The sequence below is a fragment of the Catharus ustulatus genome, chromosome 5 (genome assembly GCF_009819885.2).
Source record: "Catharus ustulatus isolate bCatUst1 chromosome 5, bCatUst1.pri.v2, whole genome shotgun sequence".
NCBI classification, from domain to species: domain Eukaryota; kingdom Metazoa; phylum Chordata; class Aves; order Passeriformes; family Turdidae; genus Catharus; species Catharus ustulatus.
Window position 1 is genome coordinate 9,587,396 of NC_046225.1, and position 23,811 is coordinate 9,611,206.

General features: G+C 39.8%; 1 protein-coding gene across 2 annotated transcripts; it reads right to left on the bottom strand.

Annotated features, from left to right (window-relative positions):
• Positions 1-785: 785 nt before the first annotated feature.
• On the bottom strand, positions 786-23,198 carry LOC116996357 (mitochondria localized glutamic acid rich protein). Of its 2 annotated transcripts, none has more exons than XM_033059860.1 (6): positions 23,051-23,198; positions 21,703-21,806; positions 20,602-20,704; positions 16,161-16,496; positions 5,927-5,975; positions 786-4,155 (listed from the first exon to the last, which is right to left on the bottom strand). In XM_033059860.1, exons 1-5 carry the CDS (start codon positions 23,133-23,135, stop codon positions 5,929-5,931), a joined length of 675 nt encoding a protein of 224 aa, XP_032915751.1. In that variant the 5' UTR covers positions 23,136-23,198; the 3' UTR covers positions 786-4,155; positions 5,927-5,928. The 2 variants fall into 2 exon arrangements, with proteins under 2 accessions (XP_032915751.1, XP_032915753.1); XM_033059862.2 differs by lacking the exon at positions 23,051-23,198 and adding an exon at positions 22,324-22,947.
• Between the last annotated feature and the right edge of the window lie 613 nt (positions 23,199-23,811).

The window sequence follows — 23,811 nt, forward strand, 5'->3', positions numbered from 1 at the left end:
TTTTCTTCCACTTCTCTGTATTTCCCTCTTTAATTGGTTTGCATGCTACAGTCAATGCTGAACTGAGAAGAAGCTGCTCAGCAGCTGAACTTCCTGAGATAAAACACAATTGTTATACAACAACGTATAACACTTTTCCTAGGGCACATGCAGACCTCACACACATATTTTTTTAAAGATCTTTAAGTCATGAAGGTTTTTAAATAAGGAAAACTATCACTAAAAATCAAGATGTTTAGGTAATAAAGAGACTGGATCTGCACATGAAATCTTATAATTGACCACACAAAGAAGAGTTTTCTATTGCTCAGTAGTTTCCAGCTTGTTATGCAGGAGCTGTTGGGCATTAATCAAAATCAGCCTTTCAGAGCTTGCTAGAGCCATCATTTCAGCTGGGTAAAATATCAAGAGGAAGTGGAGAACATCTGCAGATAGAGAAACATCCCATTTCTCTCTGGGGAGGATTCTTTTTGATAGACTTTTGATAGGCTTGTTGGATGACATAAAGCACAAACACAGCAATATTATATCTGAGAACTGCTTATTAAGAAAGATAAGTGTTCCTACCAAAGGGGGACAGAAAAGAGAGCAGAGAGAGAAGCAGAAGGACAGAAGGTTCCCTCTGTCCCCAGGGCACTCCTTTGGAGTCAGCTGTTAAGGCTCCCCACATGTGTACAGCCCCCACAATATTTTTCACCCCATGCCAGAAAATGGATTTGTAACATATGTTGAGGCAGAAATAAAAATTAAAATGCTTTCTCTCAATGAACCACAAGCAAACCACGCTGTTTCAACACACTGTTTAATTACCTGTCATTCACGCAAGCAGCAGGAATAACTCCAGCATAGAAACCTACAGTTTTAGCCCTCTTCCCCCTGCAGTAAAGCTGGAGGAGGCAAAATCTCCTGCAGCATCCCAAATAAAGGAGTAATGCCCAGAATGCAGGAGAATCCAGTTACCCATGGTGATGTTGATGCCTGTTGCTTGGGAAGGGAATTAACTTCCATCATCCTGCACAGCCTCCATCTTCTGCAGCAGGTGAGCAGGGCAAGAAAGAGAAGCACCCAGCCAAGAAATACCTTTCCAAAGAGCAGAATTTTCTGTGTCACAGCATGGATGGCACTCCATGGAACTGTGCAGCACACAGAGTGAGCTCCAATGTCCTTTAACATAAAATTCCTTCTGTCCCTGTTTGTCTTCCCTCGCCCTCAGTCCTCTCAGCTCTCCTCTCAGCCTTCCCTAACCACCCACAGGGAGGAAATAGCTCCTACAGTGGCTGATTGCAGCCACAAAAATGCCACAGAGCTGCATCATTTATCTGCTTATCCCCTGACAAACACAAACACTCCACTTAGCTACTGGTCTCCTCATTCATCACTCAACATTGTGTTCCTCCCACCTGCAGAAGTTGTGGTGGCTAGTTGGCTCAAAATTTTTGAGGGAAAGAGCCCACCAGGTAAGGAAAAGAATCACAGCACATTCTTGCTTGGATGAGAATTCACTGGGATTTTGATTTGGGGTTTTTGGGGTTTTTTTTGGTTTTTTTTCTTTTCCAGCAAAACATTTAAAAAATAGTATCACATCATCCAAACCTGTTGCAGACATAAGAAATCTTCATTAAAGTATTTCACTCTCAGATTTTCCAAGTGCTGAGTACCAGCTTGCAGTTTGAATTATGATTTTTAGTAATTGTCTTATGTTTTGAAGGAGCAAATGAAAATAAAATTGAAATTCTGTATCCACATCAACACAGGCAAAAAGTAAACCTGAAATTGTTAGATGGACTTTGTTATCTCCAGAATTTTCATCTCTGTGAATAGCTGCCCCAGCAACAGGCTGTTCACCCTTCAGAGAGGTGAGCTAGAGGGAGGTGAAAATCCTTGCCAGCTGTTTTCACAGATAGCTGCTGGCAGCAGAGGAGCAATGTGCAGTTTGGACAAATTCTGGAATCTCAAGCTTTTCTGGAATCTCTGGCCTGTGAAGTGTATTCATTCTCAAGACCAAACCTTTCCTCTGATCTCCTGTAGTCTTGCATTATGTCTGCTCTCTGCTGTGGCATTGTTCTCCTTAATGATCCATTTCAACAATATCTTTCAACATTTTCCATGGTTCATCACAACCTTTGTGAAGCAACTCAAAAATTCACTTTTTTGAAAGTGAAGGACAGAAAAATATTAATTTATGGGGTATGCAGACTCCATACTGGCAAGACTGAATCAATAATTCAGTTGAACCTCTGCCAATTGCAAAATATCACTGTTGTTACTCTAAGAGAATCAAGTGCTGAAGCAGACCATGCTGTGCTGCATGTCCTCTAGTTCTTCTTTTTAATTAAAAAAACCTAAACAAAAGAAAAAAAAAAAAAGGAACTCTGGCACGTGTACAGGCTATTCTGGGACTCTCACATTTTTTTGAAATTGAAAGGATGAAAAGCTTTGGAAATCATAGTTTGTGATTCAATCATTCAGGCAGCTGTTCCAGAGGGCAAACATATTTTGCCAGGTACCAGAGCAGTTCCAGAGATAAATAGCCATTCAGAAAAGCCTACCATTTCAGAAACCCTACTGTTAGATGTAGTTAAAACAATTTCTATTACTAGGAATTGGTGAAAATGAAGAAATAGAACATTTAAGTGCATACATCCATCACAGCATGTTTAATCTACACGATAAATAGACTCTTATCCAACAAAACATCAGTCTAAGATTTTTATTCCAGTAGCTTTGTCTACAAAAATTGCTTTTAATCACAGAGGCTTTATCCTTTAAGCAGAAGGTTTGTCTTCTTCAGGAGCCTGCTTTTGCCTCTGCATTATTGCAGTTATTCCTAAGTAGGTCCAGGAGCAATAAGCTATATTTTGGGTGGAACACTATTATAATTTGCTTTATGAAGGGGGAAGGAGCATGTGCTGCTGTGTGCCATGGGTAGGAATGCCATAATGCTGTCATTTCCCTTTCAGCATTTCCCAAACTTCTGCTTGAAGAGAAAGGAGTCAGACACACCTTAAGAAACACACTTCCTATACAAACAGTGCATCATATACCTCTTTTGGCTGTGGTTTAGAATCATTGCCATTCTGTGATGGCTGCAGTGGGGTCTCAGGATTTTCTTAGATGCACACTTGTGCACGTAGCACAACGAGGGGTTGGCAGCACAGTGGCATACAAACCTTTTATTCATAATAAATGTGTTTTTTATGAAGCTAACACTGAGAAAGCAAGGTTATTTAGCTGTTCAGTCCTTTCTTAGTCCCTAAGAATGCCTGTCCATTAGAACACCTGTTGCACAGCCCTTCACAGGGTTTTTTCTCTCTGTGTGCAAGTGCTTGGAGACAGGCTTTGCCATGGCATTAGAGGCTTGTGATTTGTAGCAGTTTGAAGGTCTACACTACCACTGCCAGGACAGAGCAGCACAGAGAGACCCCAGCAAGCTGAATGAGATTTGGGAGGAGCAGAGCCCAGCACACCCAAGGCAGGAGCCACCACTTTTGGTACATGATGACAACACCAACCAGTGCTGTTTTTTGATTGCCATGCTATGAAGTACCTACTGCTACTGGTTGTGAGCAGGTTTTCTTCCCAAAGCAGGAGCCTTAAAGTGTTTACTCCTGGATGTTATTGGGCAAAGAATGGTAGCATCTGAAATGTTGTTATTTTGCCTGTGATCCAATTTAAAAATCCTAACAGGTGTAGTATTTTGTATAATTATAATGTATAATATTTTGACTTGATTTTAAAGCCTTTTCCTTACATTTTAGCATGGAATGCTACAAAGGTATAACTATGCACAGCAGTTTGGACCAAAGGTAAGAAATCACTGTACATATCAAGACAACAAAGACACAGAAGGAGTTCTTCTGGCATGGTTTAGTTAAGCCTACTGCTTCTCTTAGCACATCTATTTAGGACATGCTGGGTGGCTTAGCTGGATGCTACTTTCTAGAGCAGAGATGTTAGTCACAGAAGCGTTTCTCTAGCAGCAGAAATCATGTCTTGCAGCACTGAATACTGGCTGTGATGACCAGTGTGTGGTAGGACAAACTGCACAGTTTCTTTTATGTCTTCAAGGAAGAGTATGAGGTTTCACACAGGAATCAGCTGGTTGGTCGCCACAAATATTTGCATTAAACTCCCCAAAGGCATCTGCACTGATTACTGCAAAAAAAACCAAAAAAGAATCTGATTTAGAGGAAGCAACAAAAAATTATGTTTAGCAACAGACACAATTCAGCAGGGCTTTTTCTTTGCAAGCATTGAAAGCACACTGTAAATTTGCCTGTAGGTTGCCAGTTAAGTGAATTACAGAGTACTCACAGCACTGATTGTGGAAATCATGCTTACCTGATGGCATAAGTGAATTCCCCAGTGTGCTGGGCTTCTACAAATAGTTACATGCTTAACTTTAAGCACAAGGTAAACCAATTGTTTTTGCTGGGATTACTGATACAAGTAGTTCCATAGCAGCCCCACAACCACACTCAGTGGAATGGCTGAACATCTTTACTAAGGCATGCTCTGAGCATCAACTTAGGGCTTTGTCTGATGATTTAATCCATCACTACTTCCACTATCCCTTCACCAAATCATCAATAATTTTTTTTAAAAAGCTAACTAAAAAGTTATTTGATTCTCACATCAACATTATTTTAATTTCATTTTCTTTGCCTTGAATTCCTTAAAAAGTATAATGTGTTTTAATGCAAAGTCAGAATTAAGCTTCATATTCCAAAGTGTTTACAATCAAAACACCAAAAAAAGAAGAAAGAAAGAATTCTTTCCTGACTGGGAATCCTGACTGGGAATGCAATGTGGTTCTACACTTGTAAATTGGTCGAATGACAGCCAGTAATCTTCCAGCATCAAGTAGTAAAATATTTCGTAAAACTTTTCCCCCCTGCCAACAAGATCAAATTGAAACTCAGTAAGAGGCTTTTTTGTAAACTTGTTTTGCTATATTCATAGAAAAAGTAATTTTTTTGTCAAAAAGAGTCCAAGCAGTTTAAGCAGAATTGAGTGAACCTGTACACTAGTAGGAGATGAATCTATTTTTAAATCTATTTTCAATTTGTTACATCAAAAATGTTTCCTACAGCTTGCCTTCTCTTCACCTTTTCAGTTACTGTCTCTGCCTTGATTAATTGAGTTGCCTGTAGAGGGTACTTGTTGTCTAAATCAAAATCTGGAATAGCAACCATTTGTAGGGTTGTCAGATATTTACAAGGAAAAAAAAAAAGGATTCCCAACTCAACTGCCTTCTCTATACCACTGCATTTCTGTGTTCCAGAGCAGAGAATTTCTTGATTATTTGGTTTTCTGATGTGGTACCCTCAGCTACCCTTAGCTTTCAATTTGAGCAAAAATAAAAACTTTGAGAGGCACACACTTGCAACTTTTCTGACAATAAAAAAATAAAGCCACATGAGAATGACACTAGCAAAATAAAAAGAATATTATATTCAGTATTTTTCATTAGCACAAATTGAAAGTGCAGAGAGACTACGTAATAATGAAAACAAATATTTAAAATAAAACAGTCCAGTAGGCTATTGCTTTATTGTACAGAACAATAATCTAGAAGTCCAATAGCTGTATATAATTTAAACCAAATATCCAAATAACATTTTTTGCCTGGAAGAAAGCTACAACTCTCAGGCATTTATCCAATTTGCATGGGACTAAGATAAAGCTCTAAATAAATACACAGCATGACAATTGATACAGGATTTGCTCCCTAGGCTCTAAAAGATGCCAGCAGTGGTTCTCATAAAATAAGAAATACTTCAACAAAGTTCTTTTTTGTGGAGAGCAGAAATAGAAATTCCCCATAACAGTGCATGTGCACTTACCACATGCTGCAATTGCCACTAACTGAGAACAAAAGATAGGTGAAGAGCAGAAAACCACATGCTGCAACTGTACTGTGTACCTTTAGGGCTCCTTAGCAACTTCTTCAGGTGTCTTCTCCTCCTCAGAAACTGAAAATGGAGACAAAACACCAGTGAGAAACACTGGAAATTATTCATTCAATGACAAATAGTCAAATAAGTTGTTTCCCTTAGTCCAAAGGATCCTTGGACTAAAGGGATAGAATTTACAAAGCTGTATTAAGTATTTAGACATTTTCCTTTTAGCTTTTTAATCCTAATTTTAAAAGAGTTTAGAGGTCAAACTTCTAAACTCCTGCTGAAAATCTCCACAGTGATGATTTTAACACAAATTTTTCTTTGCATTCAATCACATCATTCAACTTCAATAGCAACATGAGATTGTTTATGGTTGCATCAAAGCACTGCAACCTTTATTCATACCACATGCACTGTATTTCTCTTTACACCACTGCCATTTAAGAAAATTCTGTCTTTCAAATCAAGACAGACATTGGAAAAAATGTATTATATGCAGCACAAGGAGAATTTCTTGTCCTTAAGGAAGTTCAGGGCACTGAGCTCAACACACCAGTGCAGAGCACATGATTTCAAAATGAGATTTTCTGCTAACACTGACACAGCCAACACTGCATCACTTGGGTTCTGCATGCCCTTCCTTGTCACTGAGTGTTCCTCATGGGCAGAAGCAGCTGCAACATCCAAGACTTTACTCACAGTTTCTATGAATCAAATTAAAGAGATAATTCTCTTCTCTTCCCATTTCCCATCATAAATGAGGGTGAGCAAGCAAGGCTCACAAAGCATGCCAAACATACATGCTTGAAGTAGCTGAAGACAACAGGATCTATCAGATAAATTAAATTTTATCATGCAAATAAAACTTTGCAAATGGAATTCCAGGGAAAGTCTGCCTCTTTCCAACCCTGGGGCAGAAACCTATAAACTGGAGCTATTTTCATGTATTTAGACACAGGCAAATATTCACTAATGTATGTATTCTCTCTTGCAGATACTGTTGTTTTTTTCTGATTTCTGTCAAATTCCTAGGACATTACATTCCCCATAACCTTGGAAAGACATCATGGGTAGCTTTAATGCAAAAATATTCTAGCATCAGGCTGAAGATTCTGGCTGCAATTCCATCATTGCCAACTAGCCATTTTTCAATACTCCTTTCAGCATAAAGAAATCTATAAAAAGCCTGTAATAGGTAATATTTAGTAACAGGCAGTCCCTACACAGATACACTCAGCAGGAAGACTGAACACATCACCCAGCAGTTGCTTGTTAAATTTCACTGGAGTAAATTCCTGGAGTAATTGCCCTGTTCTCCTAACTTTCCTGTCAGAGGTCTCCATCATCACACTCTTTTACTGCTCAGTAAAACTTTCTTGTTTCATCCTGTGCTAAGCTACATGTCTATTAAACACAGCTAAGTAAACAGCTTCTTCAGGAGTTCAATAAATGCAGCAAATAGGAGTTTTATAGAACTAGCATCCCACACCCTTCCTTAAATATCACCTTGCAGCTAGTTAAATACAGCACATTCTGAACAATTATTTCACTTTACTTTTCAGAATGCTTTCTGGAGTTTGAAGAAGCAACAGAAAAAGAAATGCTCAGGAATTGTCACTTTTGCCTTTGTAGGGAAGAGCTATGCAATAGAAATAGTACATTTGAAATATGGAAATTTAGATATTTTACAGCAAGCAATACTTGATGTAATGCCATATATTCACTATGGTAACAAGCTGCTGATTTCAGTTTGTAACATTAAACATTCAGCTTGTATGACCAAATTTTTTTCTTTGACTGACAGTATTTAACTTTTTTTTTTTTCTTGTGAGTGTTTTAATTTCTTTTGCACTAAGAAGAGTAGAGGGAGCAACATGGTCTTTTCTGCTTTTTAACAAAACCTCATTTCCTTTGGATGGGAATTGTGTTTATTTGTCACCTACATGAATACCTGCCTTGAAACCTGACATTAACCAGTTGTACTGGAAAGCATCTTCCCCTACTCATCAGCAGGTAGCATGATTTAGTTCAGGCATTTCTCCTTTGTTTCCCTGGATGTCAGATTTAACCCCACTGCTATTCACACCCTCTCTGGTTTTGTTTTGTTTCTTGGTTTGGTTTTTTTTTTTTAAATCTGCATGCATTTCATATTTTTTCAATCCAGTTTAATCTCTTGCAGTTGCTCCATGTAAAATCCTGCAGTGACACCCTGTTTCATACAAGATACTTTAATCTCTGCCTGGTACAATGGTGACTCATTTTCCATAATCCTTGGATGAAGGATTTTCTGTCTGTTCAATTATTGCAAAGTTGTTAATAAGCCTGTCGTGAACCCTGCAGCAAATAATGCATGTAACTGAAATCAATCCTAACTTTTGTTAAGTTCAAATACTAAAATATTAAGCTTCTTTATTCTTTAAAAATAGCTGTAGAGGAGCTACAGCATCTTCACTGTGTTGTTTTCTGAATGATGATTACTTTGAAAACCTGAAGTCCCTGCATTTCTTCATGGAGAGATGATTATGATGCATTTTGTCTTTTTATGCCAGATTTCTTACAATTTCTACAGGCTGTAACTGAACAAAATAATCTGAATTGTGCAACTGCTTCTCTGCAATGAGGACACATGGTATTTAATATTTCCACTGAATGCCCAGCTGCTTTATTATCCTTATAGAACAATAGCACTCCAGCTCCTTAACATCTTTACCAAAACACCCACTTGCAGCATTCCTGCCAAATGGATCTCAGTCAAGTGATAATTCCATCCTGACCCATACAACTTAAACCCTGCCAGAAATTATTTATTTTCCCTTCATATCCACAAAAGTGGGGTTCATTTGGCTCTTTCTTCATTCTCTGAGGGAAACTTTCTCCCCACAAACACAAATTCTTCTTCAAAAGCACTGGAGTTAAATGGCTTCATAATTTTCCTGCTTCATTTGGAGTGTTGTGCTTCCACCCATCCTAGTAGGATATATTATTCTACAGAATATACAGAATACTACTGTACAGAATATCCAGATTATTACTCCTCAGTATACAGAAGGTATACTTCACAGTTTCATACAAGGTATTACATTGGTAGCATATTATTATCTCTTTTTTTTCTTAAGCTTTTTCACTGATTATTTGTCAATTTTCAGTTTTCTCCTTGGATAACTAGCTGCATCCCAATATTGCTGGCTACAGCTTTCTCCAATTTTGCCAGGCATTTATATATGCACCATAGCTTACTTACAGGTCTGAATCAGGAGCTTAACTTATAAAACAATATATAAAAGAACTTCAAGGCTCAGAGGACTCAAACTAATCACATTTACTAACTGTAGTCAAGGGGCTTTGCATATGGCACCAACAGCTGTTGCCAAAGCACTCAGAAGGATTTAGACACACCTGGGATTTTGAGGGCAAGCATCCCCAAGGTTATTTAGAGCCACAACATAAATTCAGTACACAAGCATCCCTGTATAACATCTGTGCAATACTCCCTGCTGATATGCAACAGGGAATCCCAACCCAATCCCAAAATACTTCCTGCTCCTGCCCAGGATAGCTGCAGGCACTCCCAGGCAGCCCTTAGCTCCTCTGCTTTAGGAGATAAACAAACACTTGGAGAAGAAATGCATCCTCCCAGATTGCCCTTGCAGGAACAGAACATGACTGGGCAACATTACACATGCCCCTAATGCAATGCCAAACCATTTCTGCTGTGGGAACACATCTGCCTTGAGTTGAATAAATACAGAAAAGGAAATTGATTTTACAGAGTAAAGAAAACTGTGGGTTTGTTTTGAAAGCTTGTGTTTGGTTGTTTGCCTTTTTTTTTTTTTTTTTTATAAGGCAGCAGTTTTAAGAAGCTCCAGTAGCTTAAATACCATTTTTAGGAAACTACCTCTATCATTTCAGTGAAGAAAAAAACAAAACAAAACAAAACCAAAACAACAACAAACCTGCTTCTTATGAAAAGTAGTAATTCCTGCAGTCTTTAAAGACAATTTTTACAAGTTCTGAACTTGCAGCCCTGAGAGTGAGTGCAGAACTATAATTTCTGTGCTCTTACAGTAGAAAACAGTCCAAATACAGGGTGATCCTGCATGCTCATGATGCTCAGCTCGAATTGTGTGAACATTTGTGGGCTCAGCATTCCCCCAGCAGAACAGAGTGGCAAGATAAGCAGGGACTTGTGTGCCCTGTGTGACTCACTCATCTTTGCTGCAGCTGATTGATAATAAAAGATAACACCCCCAGATTGACTTTCTGCTGCTAATAATAAAGGAAACCCCAATGCACTTGCATTGACTTCCAGAACCAGATCCTACTGCTTCCATAGCCTCTTCCCCCAAACCTTTCAAGTTTCTAAAACAAGTTTTGCAACTTCCCTGGGGCAATTTTTATACAGAATCACCCTGAATTTTTGTCTGGTGTAAAATTTGGCCAGCTCACACTGGCAGCTATGCCCTACCACTTAGTAGAAAATATGCTGTAAGATGACCTTGGAGCAAGGAGGTGGAAGAGACATAAATTAATTTGTGTATTATATTTTTTAATCTTACTGGATTTTAATCTTACTGGTTTTCTAAGTATGTTTTCCTTATTTACAACAGAGATGAGGAAGACAGCTGTTTCATATTTTAAAATGAGAGCTGTATTCCGTCTTTTCCTTGCTTGGGGAGAGGTGGGGATTCCTTCCAGCAGGACAGAACAAGACCATAGAGGATAACCCCAGCCTTCTCAGGAGTACAGCCTGTATTTCTTCCCTCAGTTTTGCATTTCCTTACCAAGGCATTTACAGCTAACATACTTTGATTCTAATTCTTTGATTCATTTAAATGTTATCTTTCCAGCTAGAAACAACAACATTTAAACAGCATCCTGTGTTTTTTAAAGATATTTAAAAATACACTTTGCTGAGTGAATCACTTTACTTAAAGCAGTATCCTTCATATGATGATTTTTTTTTCTAGGCAGTCAAGATGAAGCTGGTATCTGTAATGCCAAACACCAGGCTCAATTACTTTAAAAGCATTCTTTGCAGAAGAATTTGGTTTTATAAAGCTACAATAATACAAGTTAGCCAGCATGATACAAATGGAATCCACCTGGAGCACGCAAACCAAAGCTGCAGTACAAAACAAGGCTTTGACATTTCAGGCTGCCTATAACATAACCAATGTCACACATTAATTCCAAAGTGGGGGAGGAAGGGGAAAAGCCAAATTGAATTGTGAAATTAGAAACAATATTTTATTTACAGTCTTACATTAGAATGGGATGCTTTTGTTTACAGAAAGCTTCCTCAGTCAGGTCCATTGGAGGTCTCAGGATGTCCCCTGAAATGTTAAGATAAGCAGAGCAAAATATTCCCAGTTTCTTTTCAGAGTTTAAAGGCCTCCTAATGGAAAACTGGCAGTGGAGTAGAACTGACTTTTTAGAAGTCAAATTCTGTCACATTTAGAAAGTAATTCAAGAATTTATTTGCAAGAAATTGTGACTCCCTTCAAGAGCAACCTCACATGTCTGGGTTCCATCAGCCTTAGGGAAAATGGAGAGGGAAATTGTCCCAAATCCTGGGGTGATGATGACAGCTAAGGTCCCTTCCATGCTGTCACCAGGAGGCACCTGTCACCCAGGCATGGCTGCCTTGGGTTCCACACCTCCTCACTCTGCTCAGGGGGGCTCAAACCACATCAGCAGGAGCAGGGAGAAATAGCAAGGCAGTTTGGAACAGAACAGGCAAAGCTGTGCAGCTGTCCCTGTAACATGGCCAAGGGCTCCAGGTGCCACAGGGAGATCCAGGAGCTCAGCATGGAGGGGTGCAGACACCCACCAGGAACATCCCATCATCAGGAATGTCCCTGTGACATGGCCAAGTGCTCCAGGTGCCACAGGGAGATCCAGGGAGCTCAGCATGGAGGGGTGCAGACACCCACCAGGAACATCCCATCATCAGGAATGTCACTCAGGACCATCTGAAATGCTCTCTCTCTCTCCTCTCTGGTATTTTATTCAGTGAATATTTAGGATTCCAACCAGCTAGAGCAAGTTGCCCAGCTTACTGCTTAGAAAGGGAAAACAACACTTAAACATTGGGCTTAAAAAAGAAAAAAGGTAGGGGGTGGTTGACCACAGACTAACATCTCTCTACAACACTGTCAAATCAGCACTTGGAAAAAAATAACCAAAAACTTTTGAGTTCCAAACAGAGTCAAGGAAAGAACAATTACTTAGAAAAGCAGAGATTATTTTTCAGCCCATAGGAGCTAGTAGCTGGCAGCTGATGAATTGTTTATGGAATTGCCCTGGCCTGATCCTGCTGTCACTTGGACACAGATCAACCTCAGCCCTCCCTCACTAGAGCCCATCAGCAGTTCAATCCCTCTGGCATTCCAGCTATTCCATAGGATGAACACAAACCAAAGGCTCAGAGCCCAAGGTCTTTGGGAAAATGATGAACAAAGGAAAGCTGAGACTTCTAATAAACCTGCCACTGTACAAATGACATCCTTTTCCTTTTATCCAGATAAAAATCCACCAGGTCCAGCTGAGAGCCTAAATCACAGCATTACGAAGCACATTGTTGAGAATAAACATTTTCATCACTCCACACTGACAGAGAAGCATGTTCAGCCAGCCGAGCACATCACAGGTTGTTTGTGCTGATGTAGGTCACCAGTTCCCAAGAAAAGCCTCATTAGCTCCTACTAATGACCAGAAGACTCCCTTGAAGAGAGTTCATTCTACAATCAATGATTAAAAAAGATTCAGAGAGGCCTCTAATGGCCACAATGAAAGCATAACAATGCATGGCAAATTAATCCAGAATACTTTATAATACCTCATAAAATTTCAAGAATATTGTTTTATATTCTGTGGAATGGTAGCAATGAGAAGCAACTCACACTGTTTGTTTGTTTGTTTGAAACATAGAACAATCTTTAGTTACTGACTGGAATGGATCACAAAGAAAGCTAGCACAAGTTAATATAAATGGTGTGTATGAAAAAGCCCTAATAATTTGATGCATTAGATCCTTCAGGAGTTCTAAAAAAACTTCTAATTAAGACATTTTCTTTAACATTCCTCACACAAAGTAATCTACCAAATTTTATCCATCACACAACTTTTAAAGGAGCAAAGTGTTGCTTGAAAAGATGTTTTTCTCTTATTTGGGCAATAAGAAACATTACCCAAAAATTAACAAAATCCCCATCGTTCCCATTCTGCCTTGAACTGCCACCACAGGAAAACAGCAAGGGGAGCCTGTTGCTGTCTCTTCTCTAAAGCAGGAGACTAAAAGTATTCCTGTGTTTGTTGTATTTACAGGAAAATTTCAAACACAGGTAATTTCTTGTCCAAAGTGGGTTGTTGCTTTCCAATTTAAATACATACAGTTATTTTAAACTTCTTTTTAAGTCCTGACAATGAGCTATTAATGCTAGTAAAAGCAGTGCATCTATTTTCTCCTTAGTTGTGACATTCATTTAGGCATAATTATTCACTGTATGTCCTTCTACCATTTTTGAGAAGCCACTTGCCCCCTTGTTCTAGAATAGACAAATAGCAAGTCTGTTATTTTAGGCAGCTCTCCCCCACTTACTTGTTTGCATCCTAGCTGGGAATTTCTAGGGTTTTTTCCATTTTACCAAAATCTTCCTCCCCAGCCCAGTGCATGCTGTAGAAATCTCTTTTTGGCTAAGCTGATCAAAACTGATCAGTCTCTACATGTACCAACTAGGGTCTTCAGAACATTTTTTCTAAATACTGTTCACTTTCTTCCAACAGAAAATTTTCCAGTTATGCTATGATGACTCATCTAAAACTCAGTTTTAAGAAGGAAAAAACAAGAGGAAGAAGAAGAGACTAGTGGCCAGTGCATGGCTATCAGAGAGATGTAAGTGCAGCAGTCCAAGAGACAGATAAAAGAAAGTGATAAATGTGAAACAAAAATACCCAGCAGAAGCTCCAGATACAGATACTTTCCTCGTAGGATAATATTTATGTAATTCAATTTTTGGGGGCTTAATTTAGCTAGATGATAATCAATAAAGAGAAAGAAGTCCTCATTCCTCCATCTCACACAAATAGATGCCTGGAAGGATGTGTCAGTTTTGCTGAGTAACATCATTCTGAAAGCCTCTGAGTAAGTATGAGCAGTTGTAAATCACTCTGAGGACTCTTCAGTAACTTGCTAACAGCGTCAGCACAGCCAGAATTTGGTAACTCACCAAGCCAAGCCAGCGTGCACTGATTCTATCGGGTGCTTTTGTCTGCTTGGCACCACTGTGTGATGGGCTCAGCAAAAGTCCTGTCCCAAAAGCAGCAACTCCTGCCCGGAGCAGCCTCCATTTGTTTCTCTAGGCTGCAGACAACTGGCACTGTAGTGGGTTTGAGGCTTAGCATGGAAAACACTGGCACATTCACACACTAATCCCCCCCAAACCCAGTCACTCACTCAAATGGCCTTGGAAATAACAGAGGAGAGACCATGCCCTTCAATACTTTCAAGATTAGAAAAAAAAAATAACCTATGCTAGAGAAGTCAGGAAGAAGTCTTGAAAAGCACAGTTTGGGGCTAATTGATTCAAGGCTGGGTTGCTTTTTGCTTGTTTGATATCAGTTTTTTTGGGATTTTTTTTTTTTTGCACATCCATGTACAATCATACATTTACATTTATATTACCTGAACACCCAATGGATCAGGCAAGGAGAACACTCCTTTGCTTCAACTTTTGCTTCAACTTCTTGATAATTTTACATCCCAAAGGATTTTACCACCCAGCCAAGAAAAACCACTGCAGCAAAGTTTGGTAGAGGGCAATTTGTTTCTCAGGGAAGACCCTATCCAATAAAATGGCAGAAATATTTACCATACAGAAGATCCTACCTTATCCAACAATTAATAGTTGTGAAAGGAATACACAACCACTTCCAGACACAGCCAAGTGCTTATGAAATTAAAGAGAAATTCTGCAATTGCTCTGTAGAGCAAGAAATGCTGCGAGACATTTTTAAACACATCTCTTCACAGCTCAAATTCACCAAATTTAACACACAACAGACTGCTTCCTCTCTAAATGAAGTGGTCTAAATATTCCATAGAAATTTAATTTTTAGGGTTCTAGGTATTTTAATTGCTACCTTACAAATATTTCTATATGTAAACAGTAATAATCACTGACAAGGTACTTACTTCTATTTTCTATAAACTGTATTACAGCAGATCAGACTAAGTATTGTTTTAAAATGTTATTTGTAATAAATTGTTTCACAGACAAGCACAAGAACTATTTACATTTGAATTAAAATTGCATTCATGCCCAGGCCTTTCATAAAACTCAGCAATTAGAAGTGCTGCACTATTTCTCAAGCTTATTTGTTAAAAAGGTAATTAAGATGCATCCCTTCCTCATTGGAGTCACCAAGGAAAAAAGTGAAAATAATTCTAAACCTGACACCTTTGGCAGTACTATGATAAACACCTATAATGTCAAAATACTTTTAATCTCAGTTTGATCTGTTTTAGACATATCCTCTCAAAATCAGTGGTAAAAATAAAATTAAAAATAATTCAAAATCTGCAAAATTAAATTATAATCCTGTATCTTGTGCATTTTATGGGTAGTTTTGCATTTGTACTATTGCAATTTTTTAAAAAGCACAATAAATCAAAATATTTCAAACACCCTGACAGCTCAAAATACTGAATGTTTTACCACCTACAAATTTCAGTGTTTAACAACAATTTGATGTTTTATTGTGTTATGAAAATTTATCCAAATATATCCTTAAAATTGAGACCATGACATCATTTTCTTTGCTATGCAAGATCCTGTTTAAGTCACATTGCTAGAACAGGTACAATTATTCAAGGTGAATACCTTTGGAATGGCTAGGGAACCAAAGTGTTTAGATTCCTTAACAAACCCTTAAGAACTTGATCACTGAAACAATAAACTGATCACATTATATGCTCAACTTAATACCTTAAGAAATAGGATGGGGTAGTAAAAGAAACATTTGACTCTGCTTGTTTTGGACAGTAACTCTGGTGCCAGAGGCAGGATGCTTTCAGAGACACTGATTTAATAAACTTAATTACCTCATGCTCATGATATGTCAAGACAATGCCTGAATTACTTTTCACTGCAGGACAAACTCCACTAGGAACACTGATGCTCGTTCTTAATGCTGTGTAAGAGGCAGAGCTTTGGAACCCACACCACACACACTCAAAAACCACATTCACAAGTTAACCTTGAACTGCAGCAGCTTCTGAATCAGCGGCAGGTTCCGAATTAGCCGCAGCTTCTGAATCAACAGCGGCTTCTGAATCAACAGCGGCTTCTGAATCAGCAGCAGCTTCTGAATCAGCAGCAGCTTCCTGCTGTGCTTCCTCCACACCATGGGATACCTCTGGAGCCAGTAAGTCATTCTCCCCTGGAGCTTCTGGGGATGCCCCAGCAGTCTCATCCTGTGCTGTGGGTCCAGCACTCTCATCCTGTGCTGCAGGTTCAACAGCAGCTGCTGCATCAGCCTCCTCCACAGCCTTCTCTGCTTCAGGGACTTCTTCCACCTCTTCTCCATCACCTTCTAAGGATTTATTCAACACAATAAAGAGAGTAAAATGCATGCATGCAACAAAAATTTCACCAGCTACTTTCTATCATCACCCTCATTTAAATTTAAAGTGGGAAGCTAAGATTTGGGATCGGAATTAACAAAAGAGATCAGTAATTCATCCCCTGTATTTCCTAACGTGGCATCAAAAAATTATAAGGAAACCATATTCTTAATTACTGAGTTTCATAACATGTTTCAGTGTGGTAAGAAAAGAAACTGGCTTAAAGCAAGTGTTGGGGGTGCAGGGAAGGACAACAAAGGACCTTGCCAAGTGTTGCTTCAAAGCACTCTGCTGAAAGGGTCAGTGATGGTGCACACAGGTGCCAGAGGGAGCAGGGAATAAGACTTTTGTGGGAAATAAGACTTTTGGTCTTTTGTAAGCAAGATTTAAGTGGTCAGAGCTGACTTTCTTAGAGATATGACCACTTATGACTATTTTCTTCTCCCAACCCACAATTCTCTTTTAAAGACTTGAGTTTATACCACTCTGGGTCCGACTCCTCAGAACCTGAAAAACAGTGTTGCCCAGTCATGCATCACTTCAAATTCACTGAGGCAAGTCATGAAAAACTTACAGTGCAAAGCAACAAAGATGCTCAACCACCATGCAAACGTGCACTAACATCAAGCTCACAAAGAAAAAGTTATGCACCAGCTGTTCATCACAAGTTCACCACTAGAACCAAATCACCATGAGAAAAAATAGAACTAGAAACAGAGTTTGCAATACGGTGTAAACTACGTGAGAATTGAAACAAAAGAGCTTAAAGAGACATAGTCAGAGTCTGTTAGATTACTTTGTAGCTGTTTATAAACAAAACAGATCGATTTTATTTATTGTTCTTCTTATGCCAGTGAAAGCCTATCATTTTGTGTTCAGGTTTCAAGACAAGTCCATTCATTGCTAAAAACCAAAACTTTGCATTATGCAACTGATCATGTCCCTTTAAGAAAAAGCTGTTAAAAAAAACAAAACCTGAATTCATTACACAAAGAACAGGCTAACAGCCAAGCTCAGCATTCAGTACACTTTATTGGACAGTCAAATATAGAGTGCATTAATTCAGAACAGCCAGCTTCTCCATCTCAGAACTGCCTTCTACAAAGCAGATTCAGTAATAAGCTCAATATGGTTTGGCCTTGCAAACATAGGTAGCTCTTTTAAAGTCTCACAGGAATGGAGTTTTACACAATAGAAGGTTTAAAGTCATCCCAAGGTAGGCTGCAATGTACTCAATGGTAAACGATTGTCCTTTGTTTGTATTTAACTTCCTCAGGTTTGGAAAGAGATTTCCCTTGTGTCTGGAAAGTGTAAAAGCAGAGCATAGATTAGAAAGTCTGGAAAGTGTAAAAGCAGACTACAGATTAGAAAGATTGAATCAGCTTGTGACGAGTTAAAAAGAGAAATCATAGCTGAAAAAGAAGGAAATCAGGAACAAGCTCAAAGGTCACAAACAACAAATAGAAGACAAAACTCAGTATTCACTAAATAAGCAAGCAGAACATCCTGCAAGCAAACATCATTTTACATTTCAAATGATGTCCCAGATTTTCCACTGCTACTTTGAGTCAGGCTTCTTCCAGGGGCTTTTTAAATCCCTCCCTAATTTGAGAGTGGCCATCAGTTAAAAAGAGCCACAGAATATTTGCTATCAGATCTCTTTCTAAATGTCTGTTATCATTAATGAAAATACCATCAAATATAATTTCAAGCCTCTAATAAACAAAGAACCCTAGAGTGATTGTTTCTCTTGTTTTGACAGACTTGTTTGCTATGTACAATTTTCTAATAAAAATTTTGGCTTCAGGCATAAGGGGAGAATTTTCCCCGCCATGAGAAACCACAAAAATCCTATCAAAAGAATATTTGATCAGCAGTTATCTAGAATTAAGTTCCTAGAAACCTAGGAAGTTTTTTTTACCATAGGCAGCAAATATGCCATGAACATTCTGTTTGGCATACTGCTTTTCTATCCACCACTTCACATGGTTACCAGCTCTGTTCTAGAACTTATTTTAAGCTTCATTTAATGTGCCCCTAAAAAACAGCAGAATACTCTGAGAACAGAATTTTAACTGCTCTTATCAGCAGTGATTACTGTGAAAAAGTAAAAGGACTGACTCTAAAGAATGCACAGGGAAAGAAACTGCAATGGCACTTTGGGAAAAGCAATACTATGCTAACACTCTGTGACAAGATAAACACAAAAAAATGACTGCAGGGAACAGGAGAAAAAGGGGAGGAAGAGGGGTGTTAACTCTTTGGAGAAAGCACACACAGGATTCTGTAGGAAAACTAAGAACAGAACTGATGCTTGTTCTTAATGTTCTGTTCTTTCAGGTGCACACAACTGGGAATGAAGAAGGATTTTAAAAAGGAGCTGATTCAACTGTGGTTTTGTATTGTGAATTGGAATTAGCTACTCAGAAGTCCAATTAAAAACTGGTTTTTATTTATTCACGAGTCAAGTATTGAAAATAATACAGGAAACAAGTTTCAACTGTATTCACTGAATGGCTTAGAAACATTTTGGACTTCTTACTACCAATAAAAAGGGAGGCAGCAATCATCTGCCACTGGCTGTGACATTTGTGTGGTTTATTAAGCAGCACAAAGCAGCAGGTGATGGGATGTCTGCAGAGCACCCAAGACCAGGTGCTGAGCACTCAGTCCTAAGGGTATTTCCAACATGTGGGTAGGTCAGGGCCAAAACTCAGTACCTTGCAGAAGTGCACCCCAAGAGAAAAGAGGGAATACACTGACATCACTGGGAATATGTTGGAAGGTTTGTTTAATGCTTCCCCACTCTCCCAGCCATGGCAGTCAGAATGTAATAAGGGTAATCCTCACTTCTGCCCTAACAGCAGGAGACCAGGTCACTAGGAGAGATCTACTTTGGTCCTGGTCACATTTTTTATTTTAGGAACAATGAAATTTTGAAAATTGTGGCTGAATTCTCGGTATTTACCTAAACAAATGAGTTTTAAAACTATACTGTGTTCAGCTGCTTTCTTTTATAGAAATCAAGGTATTTTACCACTTTAAATCTTAAGATCTGTAATTTTAAAGTTCTGAAACTAAAGCATTTATTGTAGAAATTCAAGGCTAACAACTTCTAAGGAAATAAATACAGAGGCAATTTAAACCATGTTCTCACACTGAAAGCAAAATTTAAATTCAATATACTTTATTAAAATCTATTATTTGTGTACATGCAAATATACTAAATCAATTACCTAGATGTCAATGTTAAAAAAAAAACAAAGAAGAGCTTCAAGTGCTCTGGCTTCAATATTTAATTTCTTTTTTAAGTAACAACCAAATAAATATAAAGATCCTTAAGAAATTTTCCTAATTGCTTTTCCTAGCAAGGCCATGCTTGCCAAAGTTCCACCTTTTACATTAATGCTATAACACTAATTGATGTAGACAGGGACAACATTCCATTACAAGTATTTGAACTAACAAGGTCTAATTATTCAAGCATGAAGAGCTAAGTAAGGATTTGCTATATATTTAGGTAATGCCTGCCTTTCATTTAACCCCAAATCAAAAAAGACAAAATCAAAGTTGCAGGACAAAAAAATTGATCCAAGTTAAAACATTTTTTTTTAAATGCAGGAGTTTTTTTCCCCTATTGAACTGTATTTCCTGATGGCATACAGCCTGAAGCCAACCTGTTGACTGACAGAAATGATCTTCTCCCCCCACTGAAAACAAAAGAACAAAACTGATTTTGACAGCATTATGTACTCAGTCAAGTTTCATTAAGCTTGCAGTAAATCAAATGCCCATTATACAATTAACAGTATTCACACACCAACTCTTTCTATCCAAAGAGACTCCACAGGTGGATCAAAGACCAGATTCACTGCCTGAACATTGAGGCCACTCCCAAAATTGGTGCAGCAGCAGCTTTGTAACACAACAACACTGCACAGCCACCTCTGTGTTCACTCCCACTCACGCAGTTCAGACAAGGACTTGGACAGTGCTAAAGCCTGATTAAACAATCCAGAAATCTGTTCCAAATCCTCATGTACCCAGGGAAAAAGAGAGAAGAGCTCAACTCACCCTTCGTTGACCAAAGATTGCTCTTCTGCCCCTCGTCTCTCTCGCGAAGAGCATTTGTGTGTTCAATATACTTGCTGCGTGATGAGCTGACTGCTCTGTAGGCCTGGAAGGGAATTGTACCTGAATTTACAGCTGCAAATTTACCAAACACACAGGGAGAAAAGGGATTTTAAGCAAGTGCTACTGCCCATCTTAAAATGCATATAAAATTTATCCTAAGCAAGGTTTAAAATAATTAACAATCTGCTATACTAATGTATTTATGTATTTCATATTTCTCCATTGTTATAAAGCAAATACAATATACCATGTGGCTTTTGAAGTGCTGCAGTGTTTCAGGAGTTGAAAACAGTTTGTTAAAAGATAATTACATTAAGATTTCTGTTTTTGTAATGTGACAGCAAGAGGATATGTTATTCATCCACAAATGTAATCACACATGTTTGATATTTTGAACAAAGTGCTACTTATTATTCAAGAGGATTACTGTGTGGGACAGGGAAATATGTGCTAGTCACTATCTCAGATCATGGGGGAGAGGGGTAGAAGTAAGCTACAAAATGGAGGATTTAGGGATGTGAAGCCCAGCATCAGATATATTTAAAAGCAAGGAAGAGAATGGTTACAGAAAAGCTTAACAAAAGCAGATGCTTACAAAACTTTAACATGTTTTCATGGAGTAACTAATGCACTTCCTTACTTGTGCCCAAATTAAAAGTTCATATGTTCCCCTTGCAGCTTCAGACTGTTATTTCACATCTGCCTTGCCCACTTTGAGATATTGCTGATGTTTACAGTTGACAAAGACAGGCAAGGGGTTAAAGACAGGTGCCTTACTCCCTCTTTGGACACACTCATTTCACACAGTTTTAACAATGCTTTCCACCAAGGATGACCCAGCAACACCTACCAAAGTAACAGCGAAACAGGCAAGCACTAAGCTTTCAGCTTCACCAAATTCTCTTAAGCTGATTCCTAAGTTAGGCTGCACTGAGCTACATGCTACAGTATCTGCATTCACTGACAGTTTGCATCCTGACCATTCTCTTAAACCCAGAACACATCTTACACCATGCCAGCTCAGAAAGCACAAACACTTACATAAAACAAACCACCAAAAGCAGCAACACCAGCAAGGAGATAGATCATCATGCTGTCTCTAGAAGAGCCAGGAACACTCCCAGATGACATCTGGCGAGGAGGTGCTATAAAAACCATTAGGTAAATTGATGCAAAGAGCTGCTAAAATACGATCACAAAAAAAGAATGATGAAATCTGAATGTGTATGGGAAAGGATGATTCGAAAAGGTTATAAAACAGAGAGGTACAGCTTATTGATGTATCCTATGATTGAGTAACACAGGGTGTGGTGCTCAAATGAACTGTCCATGGCTGAGCTCCTCCTAAGAGATTTTTCTGTGAGCTACATTGTCTGCCCTCAGCTCCCAAGTACTGGGCACAGTCTACAAAGACCAAGGAATGTTAAAAAAAAAAAAAAAGAATGTAAAAAAGTTTCCGACTAAGATAGGTAAAATACTTAATCTTACTCCTTATGATCAGCAGAAGTAATGAATTCTCTCTTCTGGTTAATAACAGGCAATTTTTAAAAAAGCTTTTTTATTTGAATTGCTGTTCTTTGAGACTGCTGACACTTTGATACATACCCTTCACCTCACGGATTGGCCAGCAGAGCAGAGAGGTAGCATTACACAGTTTTTTACCTGACTGGGTACATGTTAACTCCAACTGCAGTGCTATCCATTGACTTGTTATAAACTGATCCTTACTACAGCATTGGATTCATCTGTACATCTCAAAAAGAGATCCGTGAAAACCACGTCATTCTCTTGGCCAACCAAGCTTTCTTGCTGAATTTTGTGACGTGATCCCAGATGAAAAATGTCTCATTGAAAAAGCGCTCATGAAAAATAAAATGGCTCTGGGCATCGCAACTGACAGCTGCAAAAATAATCGCAACGTCAAAACATTGCCATTGTGCTCCAGATTATGTTCAGCATCATCTGCCTCATGACACACTTCTCAGACTGCTCTCCGTGAGCCGGGCATCCTAATGCATTTCCGTACATTTATATTTTCGTTCAGCAGCAGTGTGTCCTTAACCCTCTCCCCGGGGCTGCCAGCTGTAGCAGGACAGTGGTCAGCAAGCTGCCATCGCCCAACACGGCTGGCAGATTATTTTTTTTGCCAGCGGTTACACAACCCGTGATGCGCCAAAAGCCGTGGATGCGGCACAGCGGGTGCGCTCCGTTCCCGCAGCCCGGCCGAGGCACCGCCGCTCCGGCTGCCCACCGGGGCTGCGTTCCGCGCTGATTTATCCGGCAGGGAAGGCAGCAGCGCTCTGCCGCGGGGCGGGGATGGGGGGTCCCGGGATGCCCGAGCAGCCCCCGCCCGCGCCCCCCGGTGCCCCCGCCCGCCCGGCCCGCGTACCACGCTGCTGGAGGCGGCTGGCGGCGGCGGGAGCGCGGCTCAGGCGGGAGGCCAGCGCCTGCGAGGCGGCCCTGCAGAAGGACATGGTGCTGGCGGAGCGAAGCCGGCTCTCGGCTGCTCGTGGCGGCGGCAGCACCGGGCCCGCCTCGGGTACCGCGGGGCGGGCCGAGCCGCAGCCCCGCCCCGCGCACCTGCACCGGGGCTGCCCCGGCACGGAGCGAGCGGAGCGCGCTGCGGGGAGCGCACGGGGCCGGGGATGGGGCTGGGGGGACACGGACTGACAGCGAGGGCACTGACAAGGAGAGAGAGGATAGACAGTGAAACGCTCCAAGGAAGCGCTGCTCTGGGATCATGTGCACTGTCAGGCATGGGCGGCTCCGGGTCAGACCTGGGCAGCTCTCCTTGTCCTACCTACACCAGCAGCCCTGTTTCTCCTCCTTCCTCTGCACAGAGCTTCTTTGTCCCCTCAGTGCTCCAGCTAAAGCCACATTCTGCCGCCTGCCCTGTGCCATTTGTTCAGCCTTTGTCCTTGACTGACCTTGATGCACGAAGAGAAAGCAGAAGCTCTCACAGTGACTGACACCACTGTGGGCACCTTTCAGGCACGGTTCTTTCACCTTTCCAGTTCCCAAAGTGCTCACAGGAAAACTCACATTTTAGCATTTATACAGAGCCTATTCTTGTATTTGTTTATTTCATAAATTTAGCAGTGAAAGTGATGGCAGAGCAAGAATACACTTCTGGAATATGTACTAAACTTA